Source organism: Pantherophis guttatus, chromosome 2, assembly GCF_059756535.1.
Source record: "Pantherophis guttatus breed Tessera chromosome 2, ASM5975653v1, whole genome shotgun sequence".
Taxonomy (NCBI): domain Eukaryota; kingdom Metazoa; phylum Chordata; class Lepidosauria; order Squamata; family Colubridae; genus Pantherophis; species Pantherophis guttatus.
Genome location: NC_142064.1, coordinates 807,856 through 825,604, shown reverse-complemented (window position 1 = coordinate 825,604; position 17,749 = coordinate 807,856). Strand labels below are relative to the sequence as shown.

The following is a 17,749-nucleotide window of genomic DNA, read 5'->3' as shown; positions in this document are numbered from 1 at the left end:
CTTAAAAGTGATAAACAACAGAGAACGGCAAAGAGGACTGAATAAATTTGTCTGGAATGAGAAAAAGCCGAGAGTTAAACTGAAAATTATGCAAGATGTTCCAGAAAGGGGAGGCCTTAAACTTCCAAACCTACAATTATATTATGAAGCAGCAGCTTTGACGCAAGCAAGCGAATGGTTTGGAAGGAAAAAGACTGGAATATTGAATATAGAAAGTTTTGATCTTGAATTTGGTTGGCATGCTTACTTATTTTATGAGAACAAAGTGGATAAAGTATTCAAAAGCCATATACTTAGAGACTCTTTGATGAGAGTTTGGAAGAAGCACCGACTCAAATGGGATTACAAAATACCGCTATGGCTGGATCTTGGTCATATCATGTGGAATACAAATATGTCACTCGGGGGGTTTTTATATAAAGAGGTTCTTTTTGCAGATGCGGGCAGAGGGCAACTGAAGACTTTAGAAACGCTGTTGGAAGAAAGGATTAATTTAACTTGGTTACAGTATAATCAACTTCAATTGAGATGGAAAGAGACCAAAAAACTGGTATAATGATGCATGAGGAAGAATTGGTTAGACATATAAAAGAGAAAGGTCCAATGCATATTAAAAGGGTTTATAATGTTTTGTTAGAAAGAGATTCAGAAACTGAATTGGTTAAAGATTGCATGATAAAGTGGGCACAAAATTTTGCAGAACCAGTGATGTTGGAAACATGGGAAAAAATATGGGTTCAGAATGTTAAATTTACAGTCGCAGAATTTGAGGGAAAATTTTTACAAAATGTTTTATAGATGGCATTTAGATCCTAAGAAATTGTCGTGCATGTACCCTCATGTTCAACCAAAATGCTGGAGATGTGATTGCCTAGATGCCACATATTATCATGTGTGGTGGACTTGTAAGAAAGTGAAGGCTTTTTGGATAAAAATTTGGTGGGTTATGCAGAATGTTTTGAAGAAAAAAATTCAGTTTTCTCCACAATTGTTTTTATTGGGTATAGTTAAGGGTTTTACATTGGGTGAAACAAAGTTGATATTGTATATGATAACAGCAGCAAGATTACTGATAGGTCAATATTGGAAAAATGAAGCTATGCCTACTATGGACTTGAAGATGGCCAGCTTTGCAGAGATGGCGAAGATTTCAGCATATTTACAAGAGACTTATGTATGGGAGTGGAAAAAGTGGATAGATTATGTGCAGAATAAATATCAAACTAGGAAATATCAGATAGCTTTTAACTGAAAGTATTATATAGAGATAGAATAATTGAATTTTGTGAAGATGTGAAAAATATATAGGGGGTGGAGGGGTTCAAGTTTTATAAAAAGGGGATTTTGATTTGGATTATATTTTGTGGAAGTCCGGGAGGGGGGAGGGGTGGGCTAGGGGGGGCTAGAGAAGGTTAGGGAGGTCAGGGAGGGTTGGGGGGGGGAACTGGGGAGAAAATGTAATTGTAAAACTTTTTCAATAAAAAAAGCCGGACTCACTTAATGACGCGATTCACTTCAGAACTGCAGTGATTTGCTTAACAACCTTTTGACAAAAAATGTCATCAGTTGGATGAGGCTCACTTAACCACCTCTTGCTTAGCAATGGAAATTCTGCTTCAAATTATGACTTCCTACATGGGAAGCAAACTTTGCCATTTATTTCTTCTTCCTTGGCAGGTGGGCTTGCTGCTGGCCCTTCCTTGCCACCCAGGTTTTTTTCCCTTACTCCCCAGTTTACCTCGTAACCCTGGGACTCTGGCAATTCTCCATGCAAGTGTTTACCCAAGCGCAGTCCTCAGCTTTCCCAAGGTTAGTTAATTGCTGCCATCTGCTGTTTGCCAGTCACCGCTTAGAAAAAAGGAGACCAGGGAGGCGTGACCCAATTGTGAAAACAGAAAACCATGTATTGCATACAGAAAGTGGACAGGGAGAAGGAACAAGATGGGATAACCCAATGGAGCTGAAAGGAAGGAATTGAAGATCAAAGAAAGCCCTTCCTTCTTTAGACATCATTCCCATATGAGGGGGTGCCTTTCATAGTGGCATCCGTTAATCAGGGAGGCCCCTCAAGACCAGTAATTAAGAAACTTCCATGTCATCTGTTTGCTCAGGGAGGGGGAGGCACTGGGAGAAAAATACTAGTCAGGTGGGCCTGGGCTTGATGCAAAGAGATGCTACAATAGTTACATTGCATTCACTGCTGAGAGAAGAGAAATCTGCTGGAACTTTACTACTTTTCATTTTCAAGGAAGTATTGGGGTAACTGAAGTCTCCCATCACCACCAGAACCTGCCGTCTGAAACCTGATTTAGAAAAGAATCATTTGTACCCTCTGCCTGGGTGAAGAGAGGCTACAGTTGGGTCCCCAAACAGCATAATTTGGTTTTTAACTCCTTTTAAGCTTAACCAAACGATCTCAATAGGACTTCCATATTCCGGAATAGTCTTTCTTTGTGGTACATCCCAAAGTCTTGCTTTGTCTATAACTTTAGAACAGGGCTCTCCAAACGTGGCAACTGGCTGGGGAATTCTGGGAGTTGGTCCACAAGTCTTAAAGTTGCCAAGCTTTGGAGAGCCCTGCTTTAGAATAAGTCATTTTGGTTGAGCTCCACATTTCAGTGGGTCTCATCCTAGCAGGATGCCTTTTGGCAGTTCCTCCTGCTCTTTATCCAGACTCTGGCAATGGATGCAGAGGCTCTAGAAGCCAAGACTGTTCTCCTCTGAACTGCTGCATATTGAGGTTCACATTACAAAGTCTCCTCCATTACAGAGGGGAGCTGCGTTCTCTGTGCCTGGATCCCGTTGAACATGAAGCTCTCCTGAATCATACAAACCAGCTCCATGAGCCAAACCATCCTGGCAGATATTCATGTGGGAGCCAGAACACCCTTTCTCTGCCATTAAGAAAAGTCACCCTTCCCACTCCGCTGCCCCCCCCCCCCCGCCGCCTTCTTCCCACGGGTGACAGTGAACTCTGGAGAAGCCCTTTCGGGAGGGAGAAAAGCAGCTGAGGGTAAAGTTGGCAAGAGGAGAGAAGCCACGGTAGCATTAAAGCACCTGGCTGTTCTCTCCGAGGTAGCTTTTTATATCCTTGGCAAAGGATTCCCTGTGAGGAAACTCCATCTGTTTCACGCACGATCGCAGGTAGAGTGGGAAAGATCTGGAACACAAAAGGAGGGGGCAGAAGGAGCATCAACGTTAGCAGGAGGCTGCGATGACCAAGGATGGAAGCCCAGCCTGCCCCCCCCCCCACACCTTCTGCTGCACAAACCACAAGGCCAAAGCCCGAGAGGAGGGAAGGAAGCCCCTCTCCTGCTCACTGGGGGCTCTTTCTGTTCATGCCAAGGATTACGCAAGTAGCAACTGGCAGTCAGAACACTTGACAAAAACGCCTTCCTTTCACAACACACAGACAGGCCCAACCACAGTTTCAACTGGGAAACTCTTACTATCTCAGGTCAAGCCAAATTCAACAAGGGGCTTGCTTGAAGCTTGGCCTCCCCACACATCACCCACTGACAGAGACCTGGGGTAAATCTTGTTTATATACCATTTAAAGTTCAAGAACCCAGCAGACAGGGTCTCCGACAGTTGTCACTCAGGTTACACGGAACAGGCAATAAATCCTAATCAAGGAGCCAACCACTCCCAAACCTGGCAGGGCAAGCTACTCTATATAAACAGCCAGCAAATCCTCCTCCCCCTTGGACTGATGATGTTACCAAGCCTGGTCATGAAATGTCTGCAGCAAAACAACCAAGCTCAAAGAATGTCAAGAACCCAACAGTTCATTCATTTTCTATTAGCTTGGGGGAGGCAACACTAGGAATTTCCAGAGGGTTAGGGGTTAGAAACCGGGAGACAGTGAGTTCTAGTCCTGACTTCAGCATGAAAGCCAGCTGGGTGACTTTGGACCAATCACCCAGGAGACCGTGAGTTCTAGTCCCGTTTTAGGCATGAAAGTTGAGTGGGTGAAAGTCAGTAACTCTCTTTCAGCCCAACCAACCTCAAAGGGTTGCTGTGGGGAAAATACAAGGATGATGTATGTTTGCTGCCTTGAATTACCTATATATACACAGGCAAGGTAAAAAATCTAATAATAAATAAATAACATTTTTTCATTGTATCCTTGTCTGGGTCACCAGACAGAGCAGCAGAAATCCCTGGCAGAAATGGTTTATTTTGCGTGTTGGTGGCCAGGAAGCAGAACCAGACCCAAAGTGGGTGCCGTTTAGGTGAGGTGTGTGAGAGAGAAACTGGACGGAACCTCCATAGATTGAGTTTCCCTAGAGGGGCTTCGGGGACAACGCTTAGCCCAAAGGACACACACCTTCCTGTGTTTTCCTCCATCAGGCCAGCCTCCGATGGGAGCTTCGGCCAGTGTGCAACCACCTCCTGCTTCCGGTCAAGTTTCCAGAGGGTGTGCAGCAAGTACAAGGTAGACGTGCAGTTGTCTGTAAGACAAAAAAGAAGAGACTGTAGGAAAAGGGATGGCAGAATCCAGGGGTGGAGTGAAAAGAGGGATCAGCCTAGAATCCCTACATAGCCATTAGCAGGCTACCCTTGAATTCCACCGATTCCTGTGCATTGGCATAATTTGCAATAAGCCAGTTTAGCTGGACCTTCACGTGTGGTCCTGGTCTTTCATGCCTGACAGAGATGTGATCACAACCAACCTCTTGGGTAACAGCCTCATCTCATCCTCATGCTCACCTTGGCCATGGCTTCTGCCACTTTCCCTGTGAGAAAGGGGTTCATCCCAGTCCAAAAGACTCCTTCTAACCTTTCAGAGCAGGACTTTCATGCTGAAGGTACCTGGAGAGACCTGCAGGCTGAACTGAAAATCCATCAAGGCTTCTTTGAGCCTCCCCAGCTCCAGAAACCGGATTCCTCTTCCTGTCAAGGCCAGGAGTCTGATTTGGGGGAGCAGCTCTGCTTCAGGTATGGCCGTCTGCTCTCTTTCTGGTTCAGTTTTGCAGAGGCCTGGCGAGAGAAAGAACACAGCGACCCTTGACGACTGTGAAGCCCCCCAAATGAGGCCAATTCTTATTTTTCAGGCACAAATGAAGCCCCACCAGGGCAGAGCTAGCAAAAAGGAACCCCCTGGCCAAGTGAAAAGCACTGGCAGAGAGCAGAGGCCTCTCAACGGTCTACCGTGTTTCCCCGAAAATAAGGCCCCGTCTTATATTTTTTTGAACCCTGAAATAAGCGCTTGGCCTTATTGCCATGCGCTCAAAAGCTCGATTGGGCTTCTTATCAGGCGAAGTTCTTATTTTGGGGGAAACAGCGTAGTAGATCCCCCCCCCCTTTTTTTTTGAAGGAGTCAAGTTCACTGTACTAAATTGCATCCTACACCTTGTGTGAAGGGAACTGCTGATGGCCGGTCTCCGATCCTGAAGAACTGATGCCCCCCACTGAAATAAAGAGAAGAGTCAGGGAACGAGACTGTATGCCGCCCAGGGTCATAACAGGTGATTTATAAAAGGGGAGATGTAAATGTATGGCCTACAGATGGGTCATTCTGATGTGATCCTGGGGAGATCCCAAAGGGAACCATCATGAAAACAAAGTCGTAATTTTCAGAAGTCAGCATGGATCTGCTAGGAATACAGTTTGCTAGATTAACCTCATCTCAGTTTTGGTTGTGCGCTTCTCAGGTAGATTGTGCAGGTGTAACGGAGCTTGACTTTTTGTTTGAGAAAGTCTGTCCATCAATAGCTCATCAACCTGGAGAGGGGCAGCTCATCAGGTGGGGCCACAGGAACTGCTCCTGGCTCTTCTAGGCTTCAATAGTTTAATAACTTAGATGAGAAGTAGAGATTTGTCAAATTTGCAGTTAACAAAAAATTAGGTAGGATAGCTAATGTCTATTGAATGTCAGAAATAAAATTCAAAACCATCTTGCTAGATTAGAGCAAGATTCCCCAAACTTTATAAATTAGGGATTGTTTTTACCTTACCACTAACTTTTTTGTGGCCTTTCTCTGCTACTTTACATATGTACAAAGAAGACAAATGGATTAAAAAAACATTTTAAGGATTTGAACAACTAATTTGGTTGGAGGCTCCAGAGCAGCTTTCTTTTTCCTCTCTGACCAGAAAGTTAGTGAAATTGTGGCTGTGGGAGAGGTTTTTGTTTGCTTACTTTATTTATAGAATTATTTATAGATCACCCAGTTCCCAAAGGAGCATCATACGTTAGAAATACAGCAATTAAAAACCACAATCTAAGTAGTTAACACAGCAGGAAATGATCAGTGCCCAAACTCACTGCAGAATTTAAAAAATGGTTTTAAAGTCTTGCTGAAAAGCCTTTGAGAGTGTTCATTGTCTGGGAAGGCAGGGACCCCAAAGACAAAGCAGCCACTCAGAAGGGGAAAGGGAGAGAACTGATTTCTGCTTTGGTCACACCCCATTTTGGGCACCAAATTATATTTAAGAAGGTTCCAGAGAAAATTGGAAACAGGCTCAGAGAAAGGCAATCAAATTCACAGAAGCAGAAATAAACCCATGAAGAAAGGACTGAAGGAACTGGGCACCGTTAGCTTGGAGAAGACAAGACAGAGAAGGGACCTGCCAACCCCCTTCAAAGGCAGGTGGTCCTCATTTAACAACTACCCACTCAATGACTATTCAAACTCATAATGAGTGGTAATTATGACTAGTCCTCAGAGTTCCAGCTGTCGCAGTGTCCCAATGGTGATGTGATTGTGATTCGACATTCCGCTTGTGAATACAACTTTGCAGTGAAGCATGGCCACCCGTGATTGCGATTTCTAACATTCCCGGCTGGCTTCCCACAAAAACATCATTGGGGAAGCCGGCAGGATGTCAGAAGTCAATCATGTGAAATCCTCACTCAATGATGGCAACTGGAATTGTTATTCCTAAGCAGTGATCACATAACATCGCACTGGCAATTCCGGTCTTAATTGCCATCATAAGCTAAGAATGACTTATACATGAAAAAGAATCAGGAAGGAAGGCCGAGGTGTTTCCTTGGTTTTCCCAGAGTGCACAACACAGAGGATGGATTTAAGTGGCAAGAAGGCAGACTCCAAATCAGGGGTGGGGGATGGGAAACCTCCTCTAACAGTTCAATAACAGAACCAGAAATGGAAGGTTACCCATTATGGGTGGCCCAAATTTGGACTCCTGCACTGAGTGGTGTGTGTATGGGTAGGGGTGCACATTCACTCATGGCCTGGATCACCCAAATTCATCCTTCCAATCCTGTGATTCAAGTGAAGAGAAGTCATTTCCTCTGGAAAAAGCCCAGGAACCAAATCAAGAGGGAGGCCGAAGCAAGCAATGAAGACCTCTGTCCATACCTGTGCTGACCAAATGGACTCTCAGGAGATCATTAAGACACCTGTTGGAGAAGGGTTGAAGTGCCATCATTTCTGTGCTGCTAGAAGGATCCAGCCCCAAAGGAGGACAGAAACCCTATTTTGCTGATAAAGCCCTATTCTGCAATATATGCAATATACTCTACACAGCTCTATTCCTTCAAAGTATGAGCCAGGACACTCGGGGAACGTTCCTGACTCCACAAAATGAGGCTGCTGTGCCTCATCAGCCTCTCCCAGCTGTCACAGTGCAAAAGGGGGAGGCAAACCAGTCAATGACCAGAATCCCACCGGATGCTAGTTACCTGCTAAAGCTGTTTATGGCTTCCTTGGGTTCTCCCAGCCGGGCTCTTGCCCAGCCCTGGATCAAGTGGGCGGCTGCTTGCCAGAGGACACAGCGCAGGCTCTCTCTCTGTTCTTCCAGGACAGCAGCAGGAGATTTTGCCAAGGAGGACCTCTCCGCCCCTACAGCCTCCTTTTCAGAACTCAGGTCCAGCACGATGCACAGTTTGGCCGGGATTAGTCTGCTTGTGTGAGAGACCACCTCTTCGCACACCACGACGGCTTCCTGGTGCCTGGTTGCCTCCTCCAGAGCAGAGGCCGCTTCCAGGAAGACCTCTGAAATTCTGGGCACGGCCAGCTCGCTGCACTGAGACACCTGGAATGAACCCCCCCAAATGAATCCTACTGCAGAAAGCAGCACTCACAGATGGGAGTGAAGATAATCGCCTCCTCCTGAATTCAGTGAGCCCAACCCAACGCCCTTGACTGGAAGATCTCTGGGGGTGGCACCAAATAAAGTGAAGATCCAGTAGCCGTTTCAACCCAAAGCTCAGCATCAGGATTCATTTCCACACTCACATTCATCTGCCCACAACCTTAAGTGGCTTTTCTTTGCCTCTGCTCTTTTGAACACACAACTTGCACAACAACTTCAGGTCTTGACAGGCCAGGCAGGGGTTCTGTTTAAGGGCACCAGAATCCCTGGGAAAAGATGCGGGCATTCCTAGCCAGCCCCCACCCCTTAAATGGGCAACTTATGGTCCTGGGGAGCAACATGGGTTCATAAAACTGTTTGCACTTATCTTTTTGTAGAGTTCAAAGGTCACAGAGACCACATTTAAAGAATCTCCCTACATGTGGGGGAAAAAACTTCAGGAATCTCATAGCCCTTTTCCAACTACAGTACTCCTTGACTTACAACTGGTCACTTAGTGGGGAGGTAGCTATGATCCAAAGCCAAAGTGTCGTGTCGTGTCCCGTCCCATCCATCCCCCCCCCGTCCCATCCATCCCCCCCCCCCCGTCACGGACTGCACCTCAGGTGCTGGGCAGCCAGGGTTCATTGATGGCCATCCCAGCATCACATGGTCGCATAACTGCATTTTATGATGGGTTTGCTGAAAACGGGCATTTACTCCTGGTTGTCAGCAAAACCGTGCCCAGGGCGAACCACTAATTTGCTTAACTCCTGTGGCGTTCGCTTAATGACCACTTTAATAAAACCATCCCACTTTACAACCATCATGAGTTGCAAACCATCATGGGTGCACTCCATTGCAGTCATAACTTGAGGATTATCTGTAGCATGCTTTATTAAAAGGCATCAACTGCAGCTTGTGAGAACCTGTGCCTTTTCATGAAACAAGTTAATTGAAAGAGGCTCCACCAGATTATCATGGCTCCCCTCCTGTAAATCCCTCCATCTGGAAGAGACAGTGAGGATCACCGGGGGCAGCAGGGGGGGTGTCCACTGGAGTTGCGTTTCCCCATTCAAAGTCTATCAAGGGTGAGGCATTCAAACAAATAACCCAGGTGAGTCAGAGTCTGTAGAGGAAACAGCTGCAACTCCTCACCTGTGGAAGAGGTCCTTCCTGAAAGAGAGCCAGAAGGTCCAGGTAATGTTCTGCAGCCTCCGTTGCCCTGCAGGGGAGACACATCCCATCAGCAGACATTATTTCCGTGGCCCGCAGTCCTATTAGCCCTTCTCAAGCACCGAGTGTGGGCCAGGGTCACTTTCTCTCCTTTGGGCTCTCGCTGGGCTGTGGTTTTTCAAGGCATCAGGGACTTGGAAAGAAAGGGCTTCTCTGGAGAGGGATGTTCAGCCCAGCCCCAGGGGCCTGGGAGGGAGGAGGCCCTCACCTCTCCGCCTGCAAACATCTCTTGGCCAGCATGTATTTCACTCCTGATGGGCAGCTTGGGGCAAGGAAAGCAGCCGGACGGCATCCGCTGGTGAGCAGCTCTGTCCGGATGAGGAAATGGGACTCGTGGGACTCCAGGGTTGCCTGTGGAGGACTCTCCAGAACCTGGGAAGAGAAGAAAGAGGGTGAAGGAAAAATGCCGGACTCTGCCATGAACCTGGGCCTTGCTCAGCTACAGCAGTACTATGCTATTTGAGGCTCAGCATGTTCCTAATACCGTTCTCATTTTATCAGATTTATTAGAACAGTTATTTCCCAACCTTGACCCCTTGAAGATCTGTGAACTTCAACTCCCAGAAAGGCTTGCTGGGGAACTCTGGGAGTTGAAGTCCATGCATCTTCAAGGGACCAAGGTTGGGAGACACCAAATTAGAAGAAAGCAATGTACGTCACGGATTCTGGCAGATTCCAGGCAGCTTACAGCATTATAATAATAAAACACCATACCAACACTTGCTGTAGCCTTTTTTCCCCTCTTCCCAGCTGGATGGAAAAGAGAGCGGTGCAGGCAGCTCCCTCCCTGGGGAAGGCAGGCAGTGAGGCCATTGCTGGATCGTCCTCTTGAGACCCACCTGACAAAGCAGCAGCAGAGCTTCCAGTTCGGCCTCGGTGAGCCCCAGCTGGTGGTACAAGAGAGCTGCTTGGTACAAGGCCGGCAGGAAGGTGGAGTCCATCTCCAGGGCTTGCTTCAGATGCTGCAGCGCTGTGTGTGGCTTGCCCTGGAGGTCCAAAAGAGGCACATCAGTCTCTTCTCAGAGAGGGCAGTGTCAGGCTTTGAGGTAGTCTCAAATAAATTGCATTTCAAACAAAGTCTTTGAAGGAAAACTCCTATTTATTAAGCACAACATTCTAGACCCAGTTCCATCGAAGCCAACACTGACTTCCAGACCCAAAACCCTCCCTTTCCGTTCCCCACTCCCCTGCACTCATTGGCCATCTTCCAAGTCATTCTACCCCTAATCTACCGCTCCAACTCTAAGGAATTTCCCCCCTCCCACCCCATCTCCTAGGGGATATTATCTCCAGGGAAAATAAATAGGTGAAAAGTCAAATGTCCCTTTCCAGACGCCTCCGCCTCTCCTTCTTATGTCAGCACTAGAGTAAATGCAGTATGAAGTGCTGACAGGCAGAATTATTCCGAGGATCCCCAGAGCATCTATACCAGTTGTGTAAACACAACACATTAAACTGGGATAAAACAAGGCTTGGCTGTTGTGTCTCAAGAGTTTTCAGAGTGCTGTTTGGAGCTGAAAAGATTTCTGGGGAGCTGCTGACAAGCTGTTCTGAGCTGAGTCAGGCCACCCTTGGTTGGATGGTCCACAGGAGGGGAACGTCCCTGTTTCTTTACAGGGAACTTCCATAAAGAGCCCCCAGCAACAGGGACCCTCCTATCATAAACGGGATATTCAACAGATGCTCCCCCTCCTTCCCCTTCATTTGTAATCCAAAGACTGGGGGGAGACCAATAATACACAGAGAAGTAGGTCAGGTTACATAACCAAGGATCCGGAGGTCTCTAGAGAAACACTCCAAGAACAAGGAACAAGAACTGGAAGCTATGACGAGGTCACGTGATCCCCTTTTGCAGTCTTTGGACAAGCAAAGTCAACGGGGAAGCCAGATTCACTTAACAACCGGGTTACCAACTTAACAAGTGAAGTGATTCACTTAACAACTGTGGCAAGAAATGTTATAAAATGAAGCCAAACTCACTTAACAACTGTCTCACATAGCCACAGAAATTATGATCATAATTCGAGGACTGCCTGTAGAATTCAGTTATTTCTTGTTGCAAGTGGGACACATGGATCCAAAGGCCTCCTTTATTCAAAAAGAAGAGAGGAGACAAGAGGGAGGGCACTGTACGTCAGAAAAGGTCATATATTGTGTTGGGGTCAAGGAATTGGAGCAGAGAACATCTGTCAAGAACATCTAGATAAGAATAAAAGGGAGGAGGACAACATTGTTGGGGATGCATTACAAACCACCAGGCCAAGGAGAGGGTCCTGAGAACTGAAACACAGCCATAAAGGAGGAGCTGAACCACCCAGACTTTGCAAAGTCCCAATAATTCTGGGTCTTGTTAGCTGTTTCAATTTGCAGAAAGATATTGGAATTCCTTCATTGACAGGGAGGATCTGGTAGAAAAGCTAAGAGTAATGGGAACCCTCCATCTGATGATGATTCAGGATTTTACAGAAAGAAGCACACACAGCTATGACATACACTAGATCAGGGATCCCCAACTCCTGGTCAATGGACCGGCACTAGGCCGTGGCATGCCAGCAACCGGGCCGCACAAACAAGCCCCATCCGCAGGTGCAGGCAGAACCATGCCCCTTCCGGTCCATGGGAAAAACTTTCTCCATGGAATCGGTCTCTGGTACCCAAAAGGTTGGGGGCCACAGCACTAGATCGCACAGAGCAATAAAATGCAGATGCACCGTGAATTTCTCAAATATAAGACCCTGGAAGTACAGACATACTGCTCTGATTAGAATCAAAAGGAGCTGCTCAGGGAACTGCTAGATATGCGCAGCAGGTCTCCAAAAGAGCTAAGACGTGACATGTATGAAGATATTGTCGCCAAACAGCTGCGTTGGCAAGAAGCTACTAGTTGCAGAAAGAAAGCCAGCAAGGCTAAAGCATAAAGGGAACTGAAGGTTGTGAGAGAAGCTAAAAGCAAGTGAAAAGACTTACGGGTATGACAATAAAAAGGAAAAAAAGAGAGAAGTGTAGTGGAAGGTTAGTGGTGATAGGGAGAGGACAGAGTTCTTCCATCCTCCTTGCTTTGATCTTCTCCCAATGGGGAACTGTATTCAAAGGAACCGAACGACTGCCATAATGAGGGGCTGGTAACCCAAGGACAGAAAGAGGCGGTTATAGTAGCAGCCAACATGAACTAGACTAATTATATTCAAGAGTCCTGAAGAAGCCTGCAACTGATGGGATGTGAGAATGACCTTGGGAGACAGGAGGAAGAACTGATAAGAGGCAGCTGAATCCATAAATGGGAGCCAAACCACTAGTGTCCGTAGACGCTAAAAAGAGGAAATAAATGCTTTCATGTCTTGCAAGATTCTGTTGAATGTAGCCCAACAGTAAAGGCAGTTCTGGTTGTGCTTCTTGTCTGGATTACTTCAAAGGCCTAACAACGTGGATATAAACCTGGAGCCCCGATTGTGGTATACAGTTCAGGGAAAATGCTGCCCCTATTTTAAAAAAGGGAAAAAAGATCTGGTATGACTGTTGCAGCCTCCCCATGGTCACATGATCAAATGCTTGGCAATTGACTCATATTTATGATGGTTGCAGTGTTCCAGGTTCATGTGATCCCCTTTTGTGACCTTCCAACAAGCAAATGGGGAAGCCAGATTCACTTAACAACCGTGTGACTAACTTAACAGCAGCAATTCACTTAACTGTGGCAAGAGAGATGATAAAATGGGACAAAATTCACTTGTTTCACTTAGCAATGGAAATTTTGGGCTCAGTTGTGATCATAAGGTGAAGGACTATCTGTACTTTTCTGAATATTTATGCATTACTTGGAAAAATGAGCAGATCTGAAGTTAGTAATGGTAAAAGCTGGCAATATGAACTTCAAGGTAGACAAAGTTCTAGACCTCGATAGGATAAATGAAGGTCGTGATACAGGTGGATTATGTGCCACCAAGTCACTGTGAGTTCTTAATGAACATAGTTTTTCTTTGTGACAATCTGCCTCCAACTTGGTCTTTCAACAGTTCCCCCATCACTGCAGTAACTGAGTGCATCCTGAGTGCTGCTTCTCTTTCCTTCCACTTTCCCCAGCAACAGGGCAGGGACCTTACGTTACAAGGAAGATGCTTTGACTGGCCATCAGGGAAAATATCCAAACTCCAACAGCTATTCAGCAGTGTGACAAACTGCTTTCTTTTATTGGAAATATCTTTGATATTTCCTCAGTGAAGGACATGGTGCAACAAATTTTTGCACTGGTTGGTTGCCAAAGTCCCTTCCCATCCTTATACTTGATGACTCTCTGGTCTGGATAGTTTTTTTTTTCCATTTTACCCACATTCCTTAGAACACATAAAATACCCGTACTATTTTCCAGTAGCAGCTTCCCATCAAGGTGAAGATCTGAGCGAGGACACGCTTAGAACATAGCCCGGACACAGCCGCTTGGAGGAAGGGAAGGGCACCATGAGGGTTGTCAGCTTCCAGCTCCTGAACACCTAGAATAGGCAAACAGGCGTCAGAAAGTCTAACTGGATTCAATTTAATGTGTGGCTGCAGACTGAGATCTCTGTGCCACTTATCTAAAGAGGACTACAGGTAGTTCCTTGACTTACAACCATTATTTAGTGACCTCTCAAAATTACAACAGCATTGAAAAATGTGATTTATGATCATTTTTGACACATGACCATTGCAGCATCCCCATGGTCAAAATTCAGACACTTGGCAACTGACTCATATTTATGACGGTTGTAGTGTCCTGGGGTCACATGATTTCTGTTTGCAACCTTCTGACAGGCAAAGTCAATGGGGAAATCTGATTCAATCAGAGTTAACAATCATGTTACAACCATGTTATTAACTTAACTGCAGTAACTCACTTGACAATTGTGACAAGCAAGGTCATAAAATGAGGCAAAGGTCATTTAACAAATATTTCGCTCAGCAACAGAAATTTTGGAATCAATTGTGGACGTAAGTGGAGGACTATCTATACTTTGTCTCTGAAATCTACGGAAATGTTACTGGCAAAAGGAACAGAAGGGCAAAGGTGAAGGTTCAAAGGGTCGTCGTAAAACATAGAATCTCACATTCACCTTGCAAGAAGGCAGCTGAGGTCCACAGAATCTCTTTCAAATCTCTGATGGTTTGCACCACCAGGGGGTCAGACTCTCCCATTTCATGGGGGTGCCACACCTGCAGCAGGGAAAGGACCTCACTGTCACAACCAACACAAGGAGGGTCCGGGATCTGGAAAGAAAAGAAGAAAGAATTCCAAAAGTGCCAGAAAGCAGGAAGACTAATCAACCACTCCAAACTGCGAAGACAGTCAGAAAGAGAACAACACATATCACAAATTATGATCAAGTCACTGAACTTAACGAGTGGAACTAGGGAAGCGTGGAACGAGGCTGCATCGCACAGTCCATTATTTTTGTTGTCCTACTTGGCACCCTCTTCTGCCTGCCATTCGGTCTCCTCCTACCTAAAGCTGCTAGGGAAAAGACAGTCTGCTTATACCAGAGGTTTGAGCCGACTATCTGTAAAGGGATTTAATATCAGGCCAAGATCTTTAAAGGCCGCAGACCAATAATATTTTATTAAAGGTATCCATGCCCATCCTTAGCACAGAGGCGGCTATTTGGACTCCGTCTTTTAATGCTGGACTCAGGAATTAATTCACCAGGTCCTGATTAGCAGCTACTCCAGTGTAAAACTCCCCCCCCCCCAATCCAGGCTTCCCTTAGGCGGGAAGAGGCAGCCCAAGCCAGGGGTCGCAGCCCCACCTCCTCCTCCTCCTCTTCTTTCTCACCTGGGCACCGCTGAGGAGGCGCAGGAGCTCCCGGGCTCTCTCCAGCTGGTGGTCGGCCAGCCAGGAGGCCGCCTGCAGAGCAGCCAGGTGGTGCAAGGGGGCCCGGAGCTCCTCGGGCGAGGACTGCTGGAGGACCCTCGGCCAGAGATCCCCGCAGTCGAGACCCTCCTCGGTCGCCGCACAAGCCTCCAGCACTGGGGAGGGAGAGCGAGGGTTTGGGTCGGCCGCCTCTCCCTTCCAGGCCAGGACGTCCTCCCCTCCCCTCCCGCTCCTTACCCCGCCGGAGGCCCCGCTCGATCCAGGCGGAGGCGCGCCGGGGGCAGCCGCCGGGCGGGCTCATCTCGGCGGGCAGGGCGTTGCAGAGGACGGCCAGCTCCAAGGGAAGGCTCGGCAGGGCGGCGGGGAGCCCTGCGGGGGAGCCACGGGGGAGCCATGAGGGGGAGGGGGAGGGGGAGGAAAGAAACCCTCCCGTCAGCCTCCTCGGCCAGACCTCGCCAACCCCCCCCCCACGCCGTTCCCCTCCCCCCTCCCGGTACCTTGAATTTTCCTCAGCAGCTCCGCGAACGGAGCGGGGTCCGGGCCGGGAAGGCGCGCCGCCTGCAAGGGAAGCACCAGAGCGGGCCTTAGTCCCGCCGGGCCGAGCGCACGTCCCTCCACCCCGCCGTCCGTCCTCCGTCCCTCCCTCGCTCGGCCGCGCACCCTCCGCCAGCGCCGGGCCAGCCGGTCGTTCTCCGCCCGCCACAAGGCCAAGCAGCCGTCGCCGTCACCCGCCATTTCACACACGCTGGGGCGCACGCTCCAGCCGCGTCGCCCGATTGGCCGGGACGCTTCCGTTGCCGAGGCAACGCCGACAGGCGGCAAACTCGAGTCCCGCGGGGGAGCCAATGGGCGGGCCGCTCCCCGAGACCTCAGCCAATGAGCAGCGCGCGGCGGCCACGTGCGTTTCCTTCTCGCGGAAGAGGCAAAAAAAAAAGGGGGGGGGCTCTGCTTTGCCTGGTGACGGCATCGGCCCCACTTTTCCTCGAGGTTGCCGGGCAGGTCCTAAAGCCGACTGTTCCTGTTTTTTGGAGCTTTCTATCAGGTTCGCCCGATTCACCAATTGTGTCCCTTTCTAGACCGGGATTCATTAGGCACAGTCACTCAAGCCCTCGTCATTTCCCGACTTGACTACTGCAATGCTCTCTACATGGGGCTCCCCTTGAAGTGCACCCGGAAGCTCCAACTGGTCCAGAATGCGGCCGCGCCAAGTAATTATGGGAGCAACATGGCGCTCACATGCAACACCTCTTCTACGCGAACTGCACTGGCTTCCGGTGGCTTTCCGAGTGCGCTTCAAGGTGTTGGTTCTTACCTTTAAAGTGCTCCATGGCTTAGGACCTGAGTACTTATGAGACCACCTGCTGCGACCGATAACCTCCCACCACCCAATACGCTCTCACAGAGTGGGCCTTCTCAGAGTACCATCATTAAAACAATGTCGTCTAGTAGTTCCAAGGGAGAGAGCCTTCTCTGTGGGGGCACCTACTCTTTGGAACAAAATACCCCCTGCAATACAAATAATCCCAGATCTTCGCACTTTCCGACGTGCCCTGAAGACCTTTCTGTTTCAGCAAGCAGGGCTAGCATAAACATCTCAATTCTATGCCAAGGTCTTAGCAGATACACCAAGTTGACTCAATTTATTATTAACTGTTAAAAAAAAATTATTATATGTATATGAAATCTTATTCTGTTCACTGCCCTGACTCCTTCGGGAGAAGGGCAGTATAGAAATTCAATAAATAATAATAATTTTATCTCCCAAGTCGGAGATCACACTTGGCAGCTTTAAGACTCGTGGACTTCAAATCCCAGAATCCCCCAGCCAGCATTCTATCGGATATAATACAAGTCTTAAAGTTCCCAAGTGTGGAGACTCTTGCAGTAAATTTATCTTTCAAGAGGTTACCAGAGACCTCCTTTAAATTCTTTTGCACTCCTGAAGCAAGCGGCAAAATGCTGGTCGGTTGCAAAAACGCCTTATTTGAGGACTGAAAATGCACTTTTGTGTCTATCTGACCTTTTCTGTCAGCTAAGAAGAGGGAAACCATTTCAAGCGCACAATGTCCTGCGGAGGCAGCTTCTGGCATTTGCAGCCCATTCACTTCCTTGTGCTCATCAGTTCATATCGAAATTCTAAATCCCCTCTTGCGACTCCTAGCATCCTTTTTATGGCAGCGGTCCCAAAAAGATTGTGGGCAAAGCCTCCGGTGAGCTGCCCTGGGCTGGCAGAAGGAAGCAAGACCCTGCAGCAGCAACCCCCAAAGGATTGCAGAGCTCCTACAGATCCCCTCCATGAAGATGCACATTAAATTCATAATGTAATGAAATATTAGTTAATGAACATCCTGCATCTTCCAAAGAGCCACTTGCCTTTTCCATTTTGATTGCAAGTCATATGAATCCGAATGGCTTTTTTCGCCACTGGAGAAAACCTGGAAAGAAGAATGGAGGGAGGAGACGGGGGGGGGGCAAGAGAAGTTGCAAAGACTCAGAGGTGAGAAAGGGGTGGTGGGTCACGCCAGGTGGAAGAGATTCCAAGTCTCTGGGGTGCTGCAGACTGAGGCCACCCACAGCCAAAAGCTTTTCTCCCTGGGCTGGTTCAAAACGGGTTCAGAGATCTTC

The 17,749-nt window shown here is 47.7% G+C and overlaps 1 protein-coding gene across 2 annotated transcripts; it reads right to left on the bottom strand.

The window, feature by feature from the left end:
* Nucleotides 1–1,879: 1,879 nt before the first annotated feature.
* On the bottom strand, nt 1,880–16,025 carry FANCG (FA complementation group G). 2 transcript variants are annotated; one of them, XM_034441930.3, is made up of 14 exons: nt 15,785–16,025; nt 15,622–15,682; nt 15,362–15,493; nt 15,086–15,279; nt 14,370–14,523; nt 13,639–13,769; nt 10,122–10,268; nt 9,491–9,654; nt 9,205–9,271; nt 7,655–8,007; nt 7,332–7,372; nt 4,816–4,983; nt 4,331–4,454; nt 1,880–3,160 (listed from the first exon to the last, which is right to left on the bottom strand). In XM_034441930.3, the coding sequence occupies exons 1-14, from the start codon at nt 15,857–15,859 to the stop codon at nt 3,049–3,051; spliced, it is 1,923 nt and encodes a 640-aa protein (XP_034297821.2). In that variant the 5' UTR covers nt 15,860–16,025; the 3' UTR covers nt 1,880–3,048. The 2 variants fall into 2 exon arrangements, with proteins under 2 accessions (XP_034297821.2, XP_087741569.1); XM_087885443.1 differs by lacking the exon at nt 4,816–4,983 and having other exon boundaries at nt 15,785–15,959.
* Nucleotides 16,026–17,749: the final 1,724 nt, after the last annotated feature.